Source organism: Mandrillus leucophaeus, unplaced genomic scaffold (assembly GCF_000951045.1).
Source record: "Mandrillus leucophaeus isolate KB7577 unplaced genomic scaffold, Mleu.le_1.0 Scaffold852, whole genome shotgun sequence".
In the NCBI taxonomy this organism is placed as follows: domain Eukaryota; kingdom Metazoa; phylum Chordata; class Mammalia; order Primates; family Cercopithecidae; genus Mandrillus; species Mandrillus leucophaeus.
The window spans coordinates 1482499-1500417 of NW_012109275.1; the positions used below are offsets into that span (position 1 = coordinate 1482499).

At 39.9% G+C, this 17919-nt stretch overlaps 1 protein-coding gene across 5 annotated transcripts in view; it reads left to right on the plus strand.

Annotated features, from left to right (window-relative positions):
- The window catches only part of IGF1 (insulin-like growth factor 1 (somatomedin C)), an 80899-nt gene that overhangs the window by 52901 nt on the left and 10079 nt on the right, over window positions 1-17919 (plus strand). For 2 of the 5 annotated variants that reach the window (XM_011968640.1, XM_011968641.1), the window contains exons 3-4: window positions 6153-6334; window positions 7859-8372. In XM_011968640.1, the coding sequence (XP_011824030.1) occupies window positions 6153-6334; window positions 7859-8083 (407 nt within the window). In that variant the 3' untranslated portion in view covers window positions 8084-8372. Of the gene's footprint in view, window positions 1-6152; window positions 6335-7858; window positions 8373-17919 lie in introns of those variants that run through there. The other 3 variants (XM_011968643.1, XM_011968644.1, XM_011968642.1) reach the window with 2 other exon arrangements.

The window sequence follows — 17919 nt, forward strand, 5'->3', positions numbered from 1 at the left end:
ATTGTGCTGTCCTGGCAAGACGCTCATCCTCCAGGGCATTGTATCAGGCTAAAGTAATACATCATGTTGCTTCCCACTCTGTCTGCCCATTTCTCCAAAGAGTCCTAAAACAGTAATGTTTCTGCTTTGAATCTCTTGCTGTTATTGCCCCCAGGACTTGTACTTTAGCTTCCTGGCCTTGGAAACCAAGGTGAGCTGAATAGCACTCTTTTCACACCTGCTCTTGACTTGGGTTTCCAAAAGAAAGGAGGCTCTCAACAAAGGGGTAGTCCCATAGAACTCTGCTTCATTCCTTTTAGACTCAGAGAAACAAAGACATTGACTTCATTGGGTAACAGAACACTTTCGTCTTTTGGGTTATGGGGATTTAGTAGCTGAGAAAAAGTTGCTGAGTAGTGAGGGTGGGGGCAGGTCATAGAGAGCCATAATTCCTAGAAAAAGATGACCTCGTCCAATTGAGAGGTAGTGAGACAGCAAACACTGGCAATTAAAAATTAACACAGGCCAAAAGTGAAATCGATGCCTAAATTTGATAGGTTTTCGAGAAAAGTTTATGACATGCAGTTCATAGAAAAGAGAACATTTTCTCAGTGTTCACTTTTACAGATGCCAAAGGTCAGTCTTACTTGGAAAGATCCTTCCACAGAAAAGCAGAAATGTACAGGGTCTTCTAGCAAAGTATAAGGCAGGCAATAGATATATTAGAAAATCTTTTTTTAAAAAAATCCTAATTTCAAAGTGTTTTACAGCAGCTTTGATACCACAGTAATTCCCTAATATGTGTTTGAGTATATGTGTGTACATACTCATGTTATTCTAAATGTAAAAGGATGTGGCCAGTTGACAGTATTAAAAGCTTCTTTCCATATCTTTACTAAGCACATGACAATGTATAACTCAATAACTATTTTAATTCAAGTTGCGATTTCAATAGAAAAAAATTTAAAGGCAAAATATTGACTGTCAGAAGCTTTTAAAGTAAATGCAAATCCTATGAATTCTGGAATTATCAACCATTCAATGTATTACATTGGGGTCTTGGTAATAATATAATCACAATTTTCCTTATATTAGAAATTTATGAAAGAACTCAAGTTTTCCTTATAAAGCCATCAGAGATGTAGGAAATATTGGGAGGTGATTCTCCCTTTTCCACAAATGAAAATAGTAATTAAAATGCTAAAGTGAAGACTACTTTAAGATTATTCATATCTCATACAATTTCCCTACTGGTATCCCATGCAAAATAATGCAAACCAAGTGAATTTATATTAAATAAGGCAGCCCAGGGAGAAAATCTCGCCCTAAAAAACTAATCGTTCCAAGTTATTCTAAATTGGCAATGTGTCTGGAGTTCTGAAATAAATAACTGGTGTGAAAAACCTAAGTTTCCAGATTCTTCAGATCTGAACTGTAATATTTGGTTGTGTAATCAATCCTTAGTTAATCTAAGTGAAATGCAGATTTATTTCTTATTAGCTAATAATTTCATTTGTGTTTTTTATCAGACACATAATTTAGCATTTTCTAGAAATAGCCCTTAAAATCCAAGTTAATTGTCTTACCTCTTTTTTCCTCCTTTCAAAAAAAAAAAAAGTGATCAACTTTGGAAACTCTTCCTGTTAGCAAATTTCTAAAGAATAGTTTTATTCCTTAGAAATCAAAGAATAACAAATGTATATTTTAAGAACTAGTTGCATCCCAACTCGAAAATGTTTGCATTTTTTATTATTTAAATACTGACTCTTCAAATCAATGTCTTCCCTTTCCAATGATAGAGTTGAAATAGTTAAAATAAAACAAGCAAGATGGGAATTTTCAAAGGAAATTAAAGCTGAATACATTGCGTCAACTGCATTCCCAGAAATCTATAAGAAACACAAACTTAGGCAGCATCAGTAGAGGAGGTAGTACCATTTTTACCAGTGATGAACGACCGGAGTCCTTTGTTCTAGAAGTGATGACCCCAGTTAAATCTCAGCATTACACATTTCCCTTCAGAGATGGAGGGGAGCGAGTTGCTTGCGTCCATGACAAAATGTGAGACTCAGCTAATTGGTGTGGTTTTGATGATGCCACAGTTCTGCCCAAAACCCTTGTAACTAGCAAGTTTGCCCTGAAGATTATTGAATTACTCCCCTGACCATGCATTATTTAAAGGGAAGTGCTGTTATTATAGAAGCCAGCTGTTTAACCATTGGAATTCTGTCTGTTGGCCAACTTTTAAGATACAGCAGTACATTGTAACTAAACATTATGTCTACTCATGGAGGAGTCAAAGTCTAGGTTAGGTGGTGGCCAACTTGTCTGGTAAGCAATCTTTCGTCCACATGCTATGAAACCTTTGAAGCAAACTGACAAAATAAATATATAAATATATAAATTTTCAATGTCAAGACTTTGTCAGCAAGAAAAATTATGTGGCACGTTGTACATGCCTATTCATTCTAACAGTTGAGTAAGTGCATGAACACTTCATCACGCCGGTACAACAGAACTCTTGGACCACACCTTGCTGTGTAGAAGGGACTATACGCACCTGTCTTTTTTTTTTTTTTTTTTTTGTAGCATCGAGTAAGGACAATTAAAAAGTGTTTAGAGCATCTTGGGGAACTTCAAATAGATAGAAAACAATTTTTCACCTTCTACATTAGAATATATTTGAACCTCTTTCTTGAAGTGGTTTCCAACCATACTGAATATTGGGCCCAAGCCAGTTTTCTCCTTCATCTCTTCACTTGTTATGGAATGTCTGGAATAGAAAAGACCATAGCAGTCATCCACTGTGTTCAACATAGGAATCTTCTGCTAGGATCTCTGACAGACGTTTATTACAGCCTTTACTGAACTGTTTCCTGCAATGGGGAGTTCATTACTTTTCACTGAAATCTGTCCCACATCTAACACTTGTAAATTCAAATTGTTAGGAATGCTTTTCTTATATAAAGCCAATATTTGTTTTTCATTCACCTACCAGCTCTGATTCTGCCCACTGGAACACAATTATACAGCACCTAATGAAGAGTTTCTCAAGGCAAAGATAGAACAATTAGTTCTATCTCATTTAAAAATTAGTCAAAATGACAATAGTTATAATTTAGAAGTCATTAAAAATAACTATTTATCTCAAATAGGAAAATGTCAAATACTGAAGCAAATTGTTTTATTACCTTTCTAATAAATTACATTGTATCAGGCTTCTAGTTGTAGACCATAGCAGTAAATATCTTTATTGTGGTTCTGGAAAAAGAAACAATATGTAGCATTTGAAGATATGGAACAAAACTTTGACCTTCAACTGTGATCTTTCAATTGGTGAGAAATGAGATTTTTGTTTGTTAAATATTTTGATGTAGAGCCAGAAGAAATCAAGCTTACAGGGCACTTCAAAGGATGAATTAAACTTCAAAAAGCAATAGGTAAACACTTGTTATATTCATATATTCCAAATGACGTACAATAAGTCCATTGTAGACATTATGAGGAGACAAAGAAAAACATCTCTCTAGGATTGTGGCCAGTAGAGATAATTGGTAATTATATTTATGGCAAAATCTAAGTCTGTATACCACTATTTCAACAATATTTTTTAAAAAAACAAACGTAGAACAAAAGATCAACTTTCTCTATGGAACACTGCAGAAAAGTCCTAAAATTCTCTGTACCTAAACCCATCGATCTACAGACTAAAAAGCATGAGCTCAGAGTTAGATGAGCTCAGAGTTTGACTGAGTCATGTCAAACTCTGAGCTCATTTAAGCAAGGTGATAAACCAGATACCTGGTATTTCCTGGGTTTTTTTTGTTTTTGTTTTTGTTTTTCTGTGATGATGATGACTTTCTATTTTACAAGAGGAAATAGACATGTGGTGAGTTTCATGGTTGTTTATAGTCACCAAGAAGCGAATATGCAATCATAGAAATGATCTCTGCCATCCCAAGATGAAGGTTAGTGTCTTCCTCTTATAGCAGACAAGGAGCTCCAGCACATGTGGGACCTCGGAGGAGCTTGAAAGTTAGAGGAGTTCGAAAGGGAAATACTAAATAGGTCCTGGAATCCCAAAGCCTGCCCTTGTCTGTCTTCAAAGGCTAACCATGAATTTTGAAATCAGTTGTTTCTGAGTTGGCTAACCTTGAAAGTTTCTGGAGCTCCTCCTACCAGCCCACCCCCAAATACCAAGTTACTATTTCATAATCAACAAACGAATCCCAATTACATCCCGTTAAGAAATTTATAGTTTCAACAAAGGGCAATCATTACCTGTAATGGACAAAAGAGACAATGATCACAAAATAGGCCAAGTCACCTTTTCCTTCCTCCCCACCCCCAAGAGAGAAGCCAAAGGGTATCAGCTGTGCTTTACTGGCTAGCCACTTAGCAAAAAGTATGTAGAAGTCCTTTGCGGATTACAAAGGACCATGTAAGCCCATTTGTGTCTTTCCTCTAATTTATAGTTCCAGGAAAAGATTATAAAAACAAAACAAAAAAAAAAACATTGTTTACATTGCTCAGGGGACCCGCTGAGGCGCAGCTTGCCAGGGCCCAATCCCTCCCAAATGCCACAGCCATCGAGACCCCACAGGGTCTGCTCCGAGAGCTGCACAGCAGACCCCGCCCAGAAAGACCACAAATGAACCCTCACTGAGTTACTACCTCCAGCTGCCCTAAGAATGACAATAAACCTGCCTTACGGGAGGAAGCAGCCACCAGGGTCCTGTGCCAAGCATCAGGAAAGCATTTGGGTTCTTAGTGGATGCCATGAATGCTGGCCCTTCCAGCAGGGAGGCAGCCAAACTGGTTTGGTAGCAGGCCATTACCATGGGCCTGATCTCCCCCAATGAGGGAGTGCAAAATACATGAGGATTCTGACTTTCAAAACCCTATCCTCAAGTAATGGTGTCATTATTACAAAAACATAGACTTGTGATTTAAAACATAATGTTTTCTTCTGTCAGGAATTAAGATTGAATACATGTCAGATTAATTAATTGGATTCTTCTGTGCCTGTGATTTATAAAATGTTTTCCATAAAGCCTGAGCATCCATGGAGAAGACCAGCAGAGATAAGGGAAGAGAAGAAAAAGCAAGTTTCTTTTCCTCTGCCCTTGCCTGAGCTAGAACAGAATCACATGAAAGATGGACATTTTGTTCACTGTTTCAGTTTGGTGGTTACTCGATAAGAAACAGAATTCATTGTTCTGGTCTCTTGGGGTGATAAGAGCAGGAGCCCTACTAGATTGGTATTGTAATTAGTTTCAAGTCCCAAGACTTCTGTATATGGTCAATAGTGACAATGCTTCTCCACAAACCACATAGGACCCTGGAAACGGTGCTCATAGAAAGCTGGCTATGATTTATTTAGGACCTACACTATATGTCAGGTGCTGTGCTATGCATTATTCATACTTGATTTCATTTAATCTTCAAATAATTCTTACAAGGGAGATATTACTAACTTCATTATATAAATGGGCGAACTGAGGCCCAGAGAGCTTAGTGACTTTTCCAGAGTCATATAAGAGTTCTCTTGGGCTCCTCAATGAGGCACTTGGGCTTTGCAGCAAGTAGATCTGAGTTTGCATCTTGACTCCACGATTTACTGCATGAATGACCTTGAGCAAGTCTTTGCCACCTGTGTGTCTCAGTTTTCACATTAGTAAAATGAGGAGCCCTTTCCAAACTTAAAACCTCCTTGATGTTCAACCTGACTATGTAGTCAAAGCAGTTAAACAAAAAGGCAAACATGTGAGCTGTCCTGCTTATAAAAACAATGCAGAGTTGCCAACAAGATTAAGAAAACAATGCACGGTCTTCTTTTAATATTTCTATCATCCTCTGAGCCAATATATAAGAAAAGAGTAGGATTGGGCATAGACAAGATCCTTGCCTACAGGTTGCAAAACTTGGGGAGAATTACCACAAATAGCGTGGTGAATGAGTTAGTGCTAATCAATGTGCTACAGACTCCAAGAGACATACTGGCATTCAGAAAGATCCGCGGGGTCAGGAATCACTGGGGAAGTTTCAAGAAGAGGTTGAGACTTTGCAGAGTACGTAGGTTAACTAGATGTGGGGAGAGGCAGAAGCTGGGTGGAAGACTGAAGAAAACAGATTCCACCCTAACATAAGGCCACTCTGTTTGATTTGTACAGACAAGCCCACAGGGTATGGCTCCAGCAGTCGGAGGGCACCTCAGACAGGCATCGTGGATGAGTGCTGCTTCCGGAGCTGTGATCTGAGAAGGCTGGAGATGTATTGCGCACCCCTCAAGCCTGCCAAGTCAGCCCGCTCTGTCCGTGCCCAGCGCCACACCGACATGCCCAAGACCCAGAAGGTAAGCCCACCTGGGTGGGATCCACCCATCCTCAAGTGGTCTCTCTTGTGCACGTGGGTGGGCCAAGCAGAAACCCTGCCCCATAGTCTCCTGGCTTACAAGTCAAAAAAGCTCATTTGCACCAAAGGGATGGATTACGTCCTCATGTCCTCATCGCTTTGGTCACTCTGCATTGCAAATTTCCCCTTCCACTGCTATGGACGATGTGATGATTGGAAGATGTAACAAAACAGTGGCTAAACAAACATGGGCTTTGGTATCAGACAAAAGTGAAGTCCTGGCTTTCCCATACACCAGCTGAGAGCTTTTGCCAAATAATGTAACATATCCAAGCCTCAGTTTCATCAGTAACATTGGGATAATAATAATATCTACCACATCAGTTGGTTGTCAAAATTAAGTAGCTTGTGCATATATTTTGAGATGCTTTACACATGCCTGCATGAAGTAATTGTTGGACCATCGTTAATGTCGGTCATAATTGTACTTAATAACAAAGCTTGTAACCTTTCAAGTTCTGAGATTCTGTAATCTTGCAAAGAAAATAAAAGGCTAATGGGAACTATTCAAAATTCATATTTAGTAGCAAACATAATTAAACAAGAAACATTAAAAATAGAAATTTCTGTTTGGCTATAAGAATGCCTAGAAGTTTGTAATGATCAAAATCTGCAGGCATCATTTCCTAAGAGGTAGACTGTAAACAAACCTCAGAGGTACCATCTATGCCATCAGAAGTACATAAAACATCCAATGCACATTTAGTCACTTGAACGATTTTTCTTGAATGAGTGAATGAATGAACAAATGAATATAAGAGATTAAAATTTTAGCCATTAAGTAGAAAGAATACGAACTAAAGAGAAGGTAAAGGAGGAAAAAGAGAAGGCAAGAAAGTTGAGTAAGGAAAGAAATAGCTCTCATTTCAGTCTTTTGGGGACTCTGCTGAAAAAAGAAATGCCAACATGTGGTTTTAATCTTTGGAGCTAGAACTAATAATACCGTGCAAAAGCACAAGATGAGAGATCAAGAAGTTCACAATGACACCTTCGCTGCTTCCTGGTCTTAAACCTCAGCTGAGGCTGGAAGAGGACTATGGTGGCTTATTGGAGATGTGACCCCAGGGAGTCCCTCTGAAGGATGGAAGGGGACTGGGCAAGACCCAACACACACAGAACACAGTAGCCACTGGCCAGGCAGGAAGCAAGGATCTCAGAAAAGACTTTTAGGTGAATGTGGCAGGAAAGTGTGCTTGCTGGGGCAAAGGCAGATTCATTCTTTCTCTTCCCAGGTGACCCAGCGCCTCTTGGGTTCTAAATGGGGAGGGGGTAGGTGTCAAGAGATGCGTCCCAAAGTTCTGGAATGGTGGGTCTTGTGACTGAGGTCTAGACCCCTCTCCAGCACGAGTGCTATCGCCTGCATCATATGGAGCCTGGGCATTCTGAACTGATTCAAAGGCTCTGTCTTCAGGGACACCATGGGAACCACTTGTTCTCAATGCAATTATTTTTGTGATGTTTACAGTATCAGCCCCCATCTACCAACAAGAACACGAAGTCTCAGAGGAGAAGGAAAGGTGGGCCAAAGACACATCCAGGAGGGGAACAGAAGGAGGGGACAGAAGCAAGTCTGCAGATCAGAGGAAAGAAGAAAGAGCAGAGGAGGGAGATTGGAAGTAGAAATGCTGAATGCAGAGGCAAAAAAGGAAAATGGAGGACAGGAGGACTAAGCAGACAGAGGCAAGGATGATGAGAGAGGAGCAGACAGCAAGAATGAAAAGCAGAAAATGCAATAGAGGAAATGAAGAAAAGTAGGCCTGCTGAAGCTAGATGATGATGTGATGGAAATAGAAGTAACCTTTTAGAGAATGTCGCTAAGAAACATGGCGAAAATGGAAAACAAAAATGTAATGCCCTAGAAAGCCTAAAGAAAGACAGTGGCAAAAATGAAAAAAAGAATAAAGATTATAAAAGAGGCAAAAAAGACACACTATTCTCTGCCTCTAAAACACAATTAAATAAAAGAATTCAAATAAAAATTAAGGCTTCTATATGCATTTTTAAATTTTGTATGAATCTGTTATGGAAGAATTGCCTATGTCAATATATGTTCAGAGTTAAATATTAGCCCCAAATGCTCAGCAAGACTGAATTGTGTCATAGAAGTTCCCAGATTCCCTTTTCCCGCAACGTCATTGGAGGCTGTATTTCTCAGTCAAGTCCAGGGTTTAGGCCAAAGGGCATCTGGTATTGCCTAAAACCCTGTGAGGTAACTTTTGAGAAGAGGTCACTGCACTTTTCTTCATCTTTTTTGCACTTTGGAATCAGATATAAAAGATGTATAAGTTTGCTAGGGCTGCCATAACAAAGTATCATAGGCTGGGTAGTTTAAACCACAGAAATGGATTTTTTCATAGTTCTGGGAGTTGAAAGTTGAAAATCAAAGTCTCAGCACTTGCAAGAGCCTTAGAGAAGGCTCTGTCATGGGCTCCTCCCCTTGGTTTGTAGGTGGCCTCCTTCTTCTCCCCCTATGTCTTTACTTCATCCTCCCTCCATACATATCTCTGTGTCTAAATGTCCTCTGTGTGAAAGGACACCAGCCAGATTGGATCTGGGCCCACCCCACTGACCTCATTTTAACTTAATTATCTCTGTAAAGATTCTGTCTCCAAATACAGTCATATTTTGACGTACTGGGAGTTAGGACTTCAACACATGAATTTGGACACAATTCGGCCAGTGACAGAAGACTTCTGATGTCTGACGATAACCACTGCATTTTGATTACAGCTCCTAGAAAACACTCCCCTCCACCACCCCACCACAGATCTATTTTTATATCTGAAATCCTGAGTCTCTGCTCCACGAGAACCCCGGGAACATACTATGTTAGATCTGGAAGAGGCCTCAGAAATCATTTGGTTCAATCACCTTATCTTGAAGACTAGGACACTGAGCTCCAGAAGTGGGTAAAGATGTGCTTGGGTTCTAAGCTGCTCTTCTTCTGGTCAGCAGACAACAGCACATAATCAAAGTGGGTCAACTAAGAAAGAATTCCAGAAGGAAAAGAGAGGGCAGAAATGCTGTGTAAAGTCATTACTAATTTAATATTTTTCCACCAGAAGAAAAGGAGTGAATGAGAGCAAGAGTGCTGGATTTCCCTGAGAGTGAAGACAAGTTAAATAGAATCACAGAATTCAGATTTTAGAGATCTTCTCCTTCAGATCCCTTGGTTTAATCGGTAGGATTGGGGTCTTCATAGATAATAAAGCAAAAAGTCTCGCCATCCTCCAAGTTGCGAATTAGAAGAGCTGAGAAAGGGTATAAGACAGAAGTTCTCAAGCAAACAAATGATGACACTTTGGGGTAAGAATATGACTAACCCAGAAGTGAAGCATTTCATCCAGGTAGTCTATTTTGAAGATGTCATGGTATAAAGGAACCTCCTTGCTGCCTGGTCCTCCATGCCCCTGCCATGCTTTTTATTCCAGGATCACCCTTTCTAGTGGTTCACTAAAATCCAGGATTACTTAAATATGATGGACATGCTCAAGGCTTAATCCAGGAGGAAAAGGTTGAACTGAAAGCATGCCGAAGCCCCTCATGGGAGCCAAACCACTGCTGCTGTGGTTGCAAAGTAGATCCTGGCTTATCAGAGCAGAGAGAAGCCAGGCTGGTGCCTTAGCCCAAGTGGCCAGTCACCTTATTTAGGAGATGTTAAGTTCTCCAGCTAAGACATCCATGCTTTGGGACCAGCTGCAGGCAGAGGCCAATTCCTACTACAACCATGACCTTAGAGTAGCATATAAACACAGATGGCTCTTCAAGGGACCACAGTTCCATTGAATAACTAAGAATTCATGTCCTGTGGAAAGGTTTGAACAAACTATAATTATACCAAATCATAAACTTTGTTCAAGAAGAACTAAAGCAAAGGCAAAGAGAGAGAGGAGAAGGAAGGAAGGAGGGAGGGAGGGAAGGAAGGAAGGAAGGAAGGAAGGAAGGAAGGAAGGAAGGAAGGAAGGAAGGAAGGAAGGAAGGAAGGAAAGGAGGGAAGGAAGAATGAAAAGACTTTCTAGTTAAAGAATGCTTAACTAGCAAACTACGTGCTACAAGACAGTTCTTTTCGGAGTGAGTTTTATCAACTCTAAAGCAATTATCTTGAATGCCTACATGTGATTACTGAATAATATGAACAAAGAAAACAGAAAGAATCTATTATTATCTTTCCATTACCTTCTTTCTAGTGTCAATACCCAAGCGTCTAGTGATACATGGCATATAATGTTGGCTGGCTGGCTGGATGGATGGATGGACGGATGGGTGGATGGATGGGACAAATGAGTGACATAGGCTGATGAATAGTGGTAGAAAGACACACCATGAAAACAAGTGGCACTGCTGAGATGAAATGATTCCTTATTCTCCTGCACAAGACAGTGAGGCAAGTACAGAGTAAAAAAGGAAAGGCATAGGAGCTATGTTTATACAAGTCTTGCATGTTTGAAATTTCCTTCTCTGGCCAAATTGAAATTGTTTAAGGACCTACTGCTACAGGTGGCAACTGGCTAAGAATTGCATAGTGAATGTTATATACCTGTTACTCCTCTTAATGTTTCTTTGAAGTAGGCAGAATATTAATAATCATTTAAAATTCCAGTGTTTCAACTTCAACTGTTTCCTAGGGCAAATTGATAATTGTGTGTACAACTAATTGGAATGTATATGGAATAATCATCCTGAAATAAAATTGGTGAAAAAGATTTTTTTATTGAGCAACTACAATGTGCAAACCTCTGTACTAGGCATGAACAAGAGTTATAAGCATTGGAGATGCTAAAATATAGTCTTTAAGGCTTGGTACAGTGGCTCATGTCTGTAATCCTAGCACTTTGGGAGGCCAAGGCAGGCAGATTGCCTGAGCTCAGGAGTTCAAGACTAGCCTGGGCAACATAGCAAAACTCCATCTCTACTAAAAATACAAAAAAATTAACTGGGTGTGGTGGCACGCGCCTGTAATCCTAGCTACTCAGGAGGCTTAGGCATGAGAATTGCTTGAACCTGGGAGGCAGAGGTTGCAGTGAGCCAAGATCCTGCCACTGCATGCCAGCTTGGGTGACAGAGTAAGACTGTGTCTCAAAAAAAAATAATAAAATATAGTCATTAAGAGTACAAAATGTAGATTCAGATTACCTGGGTTCAAATCTTGGCTCTTACTTGCGTTGTAGCTTTGGGCAAATCATGTAACTTATGTGTGCCTCAGTTTCCTTATCTGTTAAATAGGGGTAACAACTGAATTTACCTTATATAGTTGTGAGGGTTTATTGAGATTGTGTGTGTGTGTATGTGTGTGAGTGTAGAGTGTGCATGTGTGTGTCTGTGCAAGGAGTGGGAGGTGTATATTCAAAAACATATTATAGTGCTTAAAAAGGCATCTAGCCCATAGTAAGCATTATTAAAGTTTTAGTTAACATTATTTTACTTACCTCTGAAAATTGGAGCTATGTGAAAAAGAAGTTGGTCTCCTGAAGTAGAAGCCAGTCTTGTGTCATCAAAACCTTCAAGCCCAAGCTTGCCAACCCTTTTCCATGATGTGGTAGTAGAGTTTCAAGCATGTGGTAGGAGAATAAGAGAACTCAATGACCTAAGAAACATTCCAACCCAGAGAACCCCTGGTTCTATGAATAATTCCAACTTAAATGGGTAGCTTGGCTGTCCCAAGTGAGAGCCATTGCTTCTGTTTCCGGGTCATATAATGAACTTTCGGAAAACCATCATTTTTCTCAACTAGTTAAAATTAAATGTAATACGTGTTTTCATTTCATGGTGCCTTGGGAAAATTTAATTGTAGAATGAACTCCAGTTCTTGGTAGTTTTAAGTAAAATTGCCAAAATAAATAGAAATGCAGGATATTTCCAGGCTCACACAGCTTCCGGGGCACTTTCGTTTCTAGGGCTGCCAATCCAGTGCCTTTCACAAGCATTTTATCTTTCTTCAAACATCTCTTGAAAACAAACAAAACCTCACACAGCTTCTAATGTGTGCACTGTTTGAATGTAAGGGTGGAAAAGGAAGCAAATAAATGAGCTCCCAAAGAGCAATTCCCCTTCTCTCACCTCCATCCCTTGAAGACCTCCCTCCCACTAAAGAGAAACATTGTTTTCTTAGGTAGTAAATTCTGCAATGTCTCAAGTCCATTAACATCCACTGGGGAAGATGAGGTCTATTCTTTTTACTTGCCCATAGGAAAAGAGTAGGGCTTTTTTGCAATATTCACTAGATAACACAGAGTTGACTTTTAATCCAAGGGCAACATTGATAGTCTCTAGTTAAAGGGGAAGCCTTCAGGAGCAATGAAAAGATTAATAGTTTTAGATGAAGCAGAATCCAAATCCCTTTTTATGAGATTTGAAATACCCAGTTTGTATGCTCACCTCAGTACTTAAAGCCCAGTTACTGATTCCTTTGGCCTAAGCAAGACAGGTCAATTTTTAAAGAGGGAGTAGCTGAGGTTAGCAAAAATTCTCCAGGTCCACTAAACTTCCAGACCTGCGAGGTGAAAATCAGCTTTTCCATCATCTCTAAAGGCCTAACTAGAATCAGAACTTTTCCCTGATGCCCACATATTTGAGGGTCCTTCTTTAATGGGACTCCTTAATGCCTTTAGTGCCATCCCATTTTCATCCAGTGACCAAAAGAGATGATTTAAAAATATAAACTTATGTTTAAATTCCAGAAGAGAGAAATGGAGATTGAGAACAGCAGGGAAATGATGAGAGACAAGGGACAAGAGGTTTATGAGTCCATGTCTGATTTTTCCAGAGAGCCCCTAAACAAGTTCTTACCATACCAGGAACTCAATTATAACTCTCATTGCCTATTGTTAGATAAGTAACAGGAGCTAGAAAACATTTTGGAAATTCCCATCTTTATTTTATTAGTTAGTATGGTTATAGTTTTAAGAACCAGGGTCAAGAAGCTAACTTTTTAAAAAGTGTTAGTATGATGGTTAGAAATAATAATGCTAAAGGTGCATCAAACTGATTTTAATTCTAAATGTCCTTGGCAGCAATTTAGAATCTGTAATAAACTATAGCAAACAGTTTTGAGGGGAAGGGGACTATTCTCCTCTTCGTGTATGTGTGTGTGTCTGTGCCCGCACGTGTGTGTGTCTGTGTGCACCTTTGTGTTCTAGCATTGTTGAACCCGTTAGGGAGCTCGGGGGGAAATACTTTCCAAAACTGTAGGTGAGAACAGTTTCCTGGCTTTTCTTTCAGTGAAGGTAAATTCCTATGTAAAAACTAATCATCATTCAGTAAAAACTGCAGGATTCCTTTGTCTTCTCAAAAGCCTGTTTCTCATCCTAAATTAAAAATTATTCAGGAAATAAAGGGGCATTATTGGGGGGGTGGAAAGAAGTTGGTTTTCTTTTTATGGTATCTTTCAAGGATCCAGGGACTTCGACCATTTTCCATCTAATATACACAGAAGGATTCTGTAGATCCCTATCTATAGATCGCAGTAACTTTCCCATAGAACCAATCTGCAACTTGAGAAACTTCTAGGTCTAATTATTGACCCATTACAACCGAAGGTCAATGCATCCAGCCAATCTTCCTTCTATCATCCCCTGCCCCTTCTTCTATTAGGGACTGGGGTTATTGACAAAACCCATTAAACACCACTTTCCCATGTCTGAACCATTAGTCTCTAACTTCCTCTATTCAGTCTGTCATATGCCTTCATGCCCATCAGGTCAGATAAAGGAACATTCATTTATTTGAGTAGGCATCTGTTGTGATCACTCTGGAAAAAAGATGGCAATGGATTACCTTGTCCTCCTGGGCTTCTCTAACTGACATGGTCAAAATGTCCATATGAAGATAAAATGTTAAGAGCAAGATCTATGAAAAGCTGAGTGTGATGGCAACTCTTATCTCATAAAATAACTCCAAAGTTACTAGCGAAAGACCAAGAAATTTTACATCAAACCGAAACCAGCCAAACGGTCCAAGCTTCCAAGCTGCGATCCATGGCAAAAGTTTCTACAAAATTCTCTGTACAATGTATAAACATTCACTTGGGGTTTTCTGTCTTGCCAGCACCAAGAGGTTAAGTAATTGAAGACCAACTTGCCCTGCCATCTGTGAAAATATGATGTACTATTTTCACAGCTTTAGTTCACAATTATAGCAAGACAAAAGTTCCAAAGGATTAGGGGCAAGACCATGGCAAGTTGAGGGTTGAGTAAGGTTCTCAATCAGCTGACAATTGTAGAGTTGGGGGTATGCAATGTTTATGTCATGGTGCAAGTATGTGCCATGCTTGACTAGCTCGTGAGGCATTGGAAGACTAGAAGGAATAAAAAATATGAATGAATCAATAAATGCATAGTATAATTACTGTTACTTTGTCAGTATTGTTTTACCTAGGTCACTACTGAATGCTCTGATTTGTCTCTCTATAAATAATAATGAAGGTAGAGGTGCTTTTGGCACAATGCCACAATTCTGATTTTTTTTAAACTGTATGCATGCATAAAATGTTCTTGAGGTATTCTCTGCCTTGGAATAGCACTGGCTGGCACTCTACATGTTTACTGTTATATGCTGAAGGCTGCTGTCAACCTCAAACAGATGCAAATCAATTTAACTTGTCACAGTGTTATTTTGTTCATCCTAAAAGTTCAAGAGAGGCTTCCAAACTTCCAGAATTTCTCTCAATTCAGTGAGGAGGAAAATTCAGAACACAGCATTCGAATGTTCTGCCCAGATTTGTCACACACACAAGGAATGAGTGAAAGAGGGCAACACCCTTTCCTCCTAACCCTGTGAACTCATCACTATTGCTTTGAAATGACACCAAAAAGTAAAAACCCTAGGCCTCACATCTCCCAAGGACACTGTAATAGGAGTTACTGCGTACACCAGTTTAAGTAACTCTAGCCTAAATTGTATGTCAGATGAAACAACGACATTTCGGAGGCTTAAGAGAAAAGGAATGACCAAATCCAGTTTTTAGGTACAAATGTGCTGAATCTTTAACATATATCAGCAAAATCGCTAGAATCTGGTGTTTCACTTTTTAGAATACCACATTTGAACCTTTCGACAATTCCAAAATCAACTCCCTCTGCGAAAGATACTAAGCTTAAACATTTTTTAAATTTAAAAATGTAACACAAACAAACAGCTAACTAAACAAGCTGCCCATGAAATCAACAGTCTGGGGAGCCCTGATCCTGAAGTATTTTACAACATCCTTCATGACTATTAAAGGCAACATAAACACCTCTTGTCAGCAAGGGAAACTACCCTTGGCATTTTTTTTTCTTTGTTCCCCAGGCTTTTAAACCATTTTGATAGAGATTTTTTAAATCACAGGCAGAAATATTTGAAATAGAGTCAGGTGGTAGTCTTTAAAGAGTAAGAAAGTTGCTAAGTCAAGATAATCTTGGAATAAAGTCCTTTGACTCCTGAGGATTCCTAGGAATCCCCCGGTCACTAGAAAACAGAGCTGTAAGTCCACTCTCCCAGCACTCAAGGGAGCTCTGGAAACTAAGGAGGTAGCTACTGTTTCCCCACATTCAGCAGGAGAAAGGGCAGCACTCTAGCATGGAAACTGCTTTGACAATAGTAACAATTAAAAAGTAAATTTAAAAGATCATAATAGCTGATATTGATTAGGTACTTGCCCTGTGGCAAGAGTTATAGGGAATCACCTCATTTAATCTTCACATGAAGCTTGCAGAGTGAGTACCACAATTATCACTATTGTATAGATAGGAAATCTCAGGCTGAGTATGGCTAAGTGTCTCACCAACGTCTTGGGCTAACAAGTGGTCGAGCAGAATACAAACCCGAGATAGACAGACCACAGTGTGTTAATCAAGCACTGCACTCTCTCCTGCATTTCTTAGTTGATATTTACCATATACAACCTGTCACTTGTATGAGATGCAAGGGGGTTCCATGCTATTTGTCCTTGTAGAGAATACCACAGGAGGAAAAGTAAGCAGCCATGCAACATTTGCTGTTGACCTGACTCCATTCCATCATTCCTGCAGGAAATTTGCGTCCATTTAATGAGCATTTCCTGGTTTGCCACTTTGCTCAAGCACTTTGCTTGGGTCTGAGGAGGATATAGAAGTGAAGGAAATATTCTACCTGCTCTCAAGGAACTGATGTTTTAGTGGAGAGACAAACATGCAGAATTTACCCTACAGAACATCAATGCTTGAACAAATGTAGACGCAGAGAGGGCTCTTACAGCACACAAGCCAGAACAGACTGATGGTGCTAACAATTAGGTTCAAGTTTTTTCTAAACAGTAGACCCTCCTGCACACAACTTTTACCCCATGCCGGGTAAATGACTGAGGGTTATTACATCCAGTTACAACACCACTCTGAGGTAGGTGCTCTTACCCCACCCTTTCATTTTACAGAAGAGGAAATTGAGGACAGCACAATATAGTGATTATCAAAGGTAACACAACTACTGTGGGGGAGAGCTAGGATTCAAACCAGATGCGTAAGACGAGGTCCTCCAAGGAACAGAAGATGAGAAGGTGTTAAATGAATAGGAGTTTTATTAGGGGGAATTAATGTGTGAACCGAAATAGGGGAGGATAGGCAAAGCCATCAGATTGCAAGGCAAGCCTGAGCCCAAGGGAAGAAGAGAGGGAGAGCAGATTGGTTGGAAACATTTTAGGTGGGTCTGTGGTCTAAGGAAAGTTCAGTAAAGTCATCACAGAGTTTTTGAGCTAAAGTTGGGCAATAAAGTTGCCCAACAAATTTCTGTGTCTCTCAGAAATAGGTCTGCCTCGATGTCCCCACCACACTTGGTCACTGGCTCTTGGGAGGGGCCTGCCCTGGTCCAATCCACTAGAGCCAATAGAAGAGCCGTTGTAGTGGCAGGGGGTGGGGGAATTTCCACAACCACATAAAAAGTGGGGTGAGGTTTCCAGAAAAAAACGTGACGCTGGACTGACCAAAACTGTGTCCAGTAAGTACATGTCCCTTACTCTGTTAAAGAAGCAGCCACATAAACGAGGAGTACAGGTTTCTCAAAATGTGCACCTTGTTCTTTGGTTTTAAAGTCATATCCCAAAGTGCTGAGTAGATCGCATGACCCTCGCTTTACCTGGCTGCCAGAGAGGAAAGACTGATCCAACTCTCCTGGAATTTGAACTGTGATTCCCTGAAGCAGAGATATCAAAGTTGATACTGAGACATCTAAATCATCCTCCACCATTTCACATGTCCCCAGGCCAAGCCAGCAAAATTGCTATAGCACGTCCCTTTCAACAGGTAAAGGGCTGATATCTGAGCCCGCTTTCCAATCATCCACTGCTCTTTTCTTCTCATTTTGCCCTTTTTGGAAGAAGGTCAATGCTGAGTTAGTACTTTATGCTGTACAATAAGCTGCTGATATTCCATGCTGGACAGAATTTTCCCAGTATTTTTTATAGAGTGCCAGGCTTTTCCTAGACTTCATGTCATACAATACTTAACTTGTTTGGAGTGGGTGGAGATGGAAACATAGTCTACTGAAAACATCACTGCTTCCTCCCTGAAGTTTAAA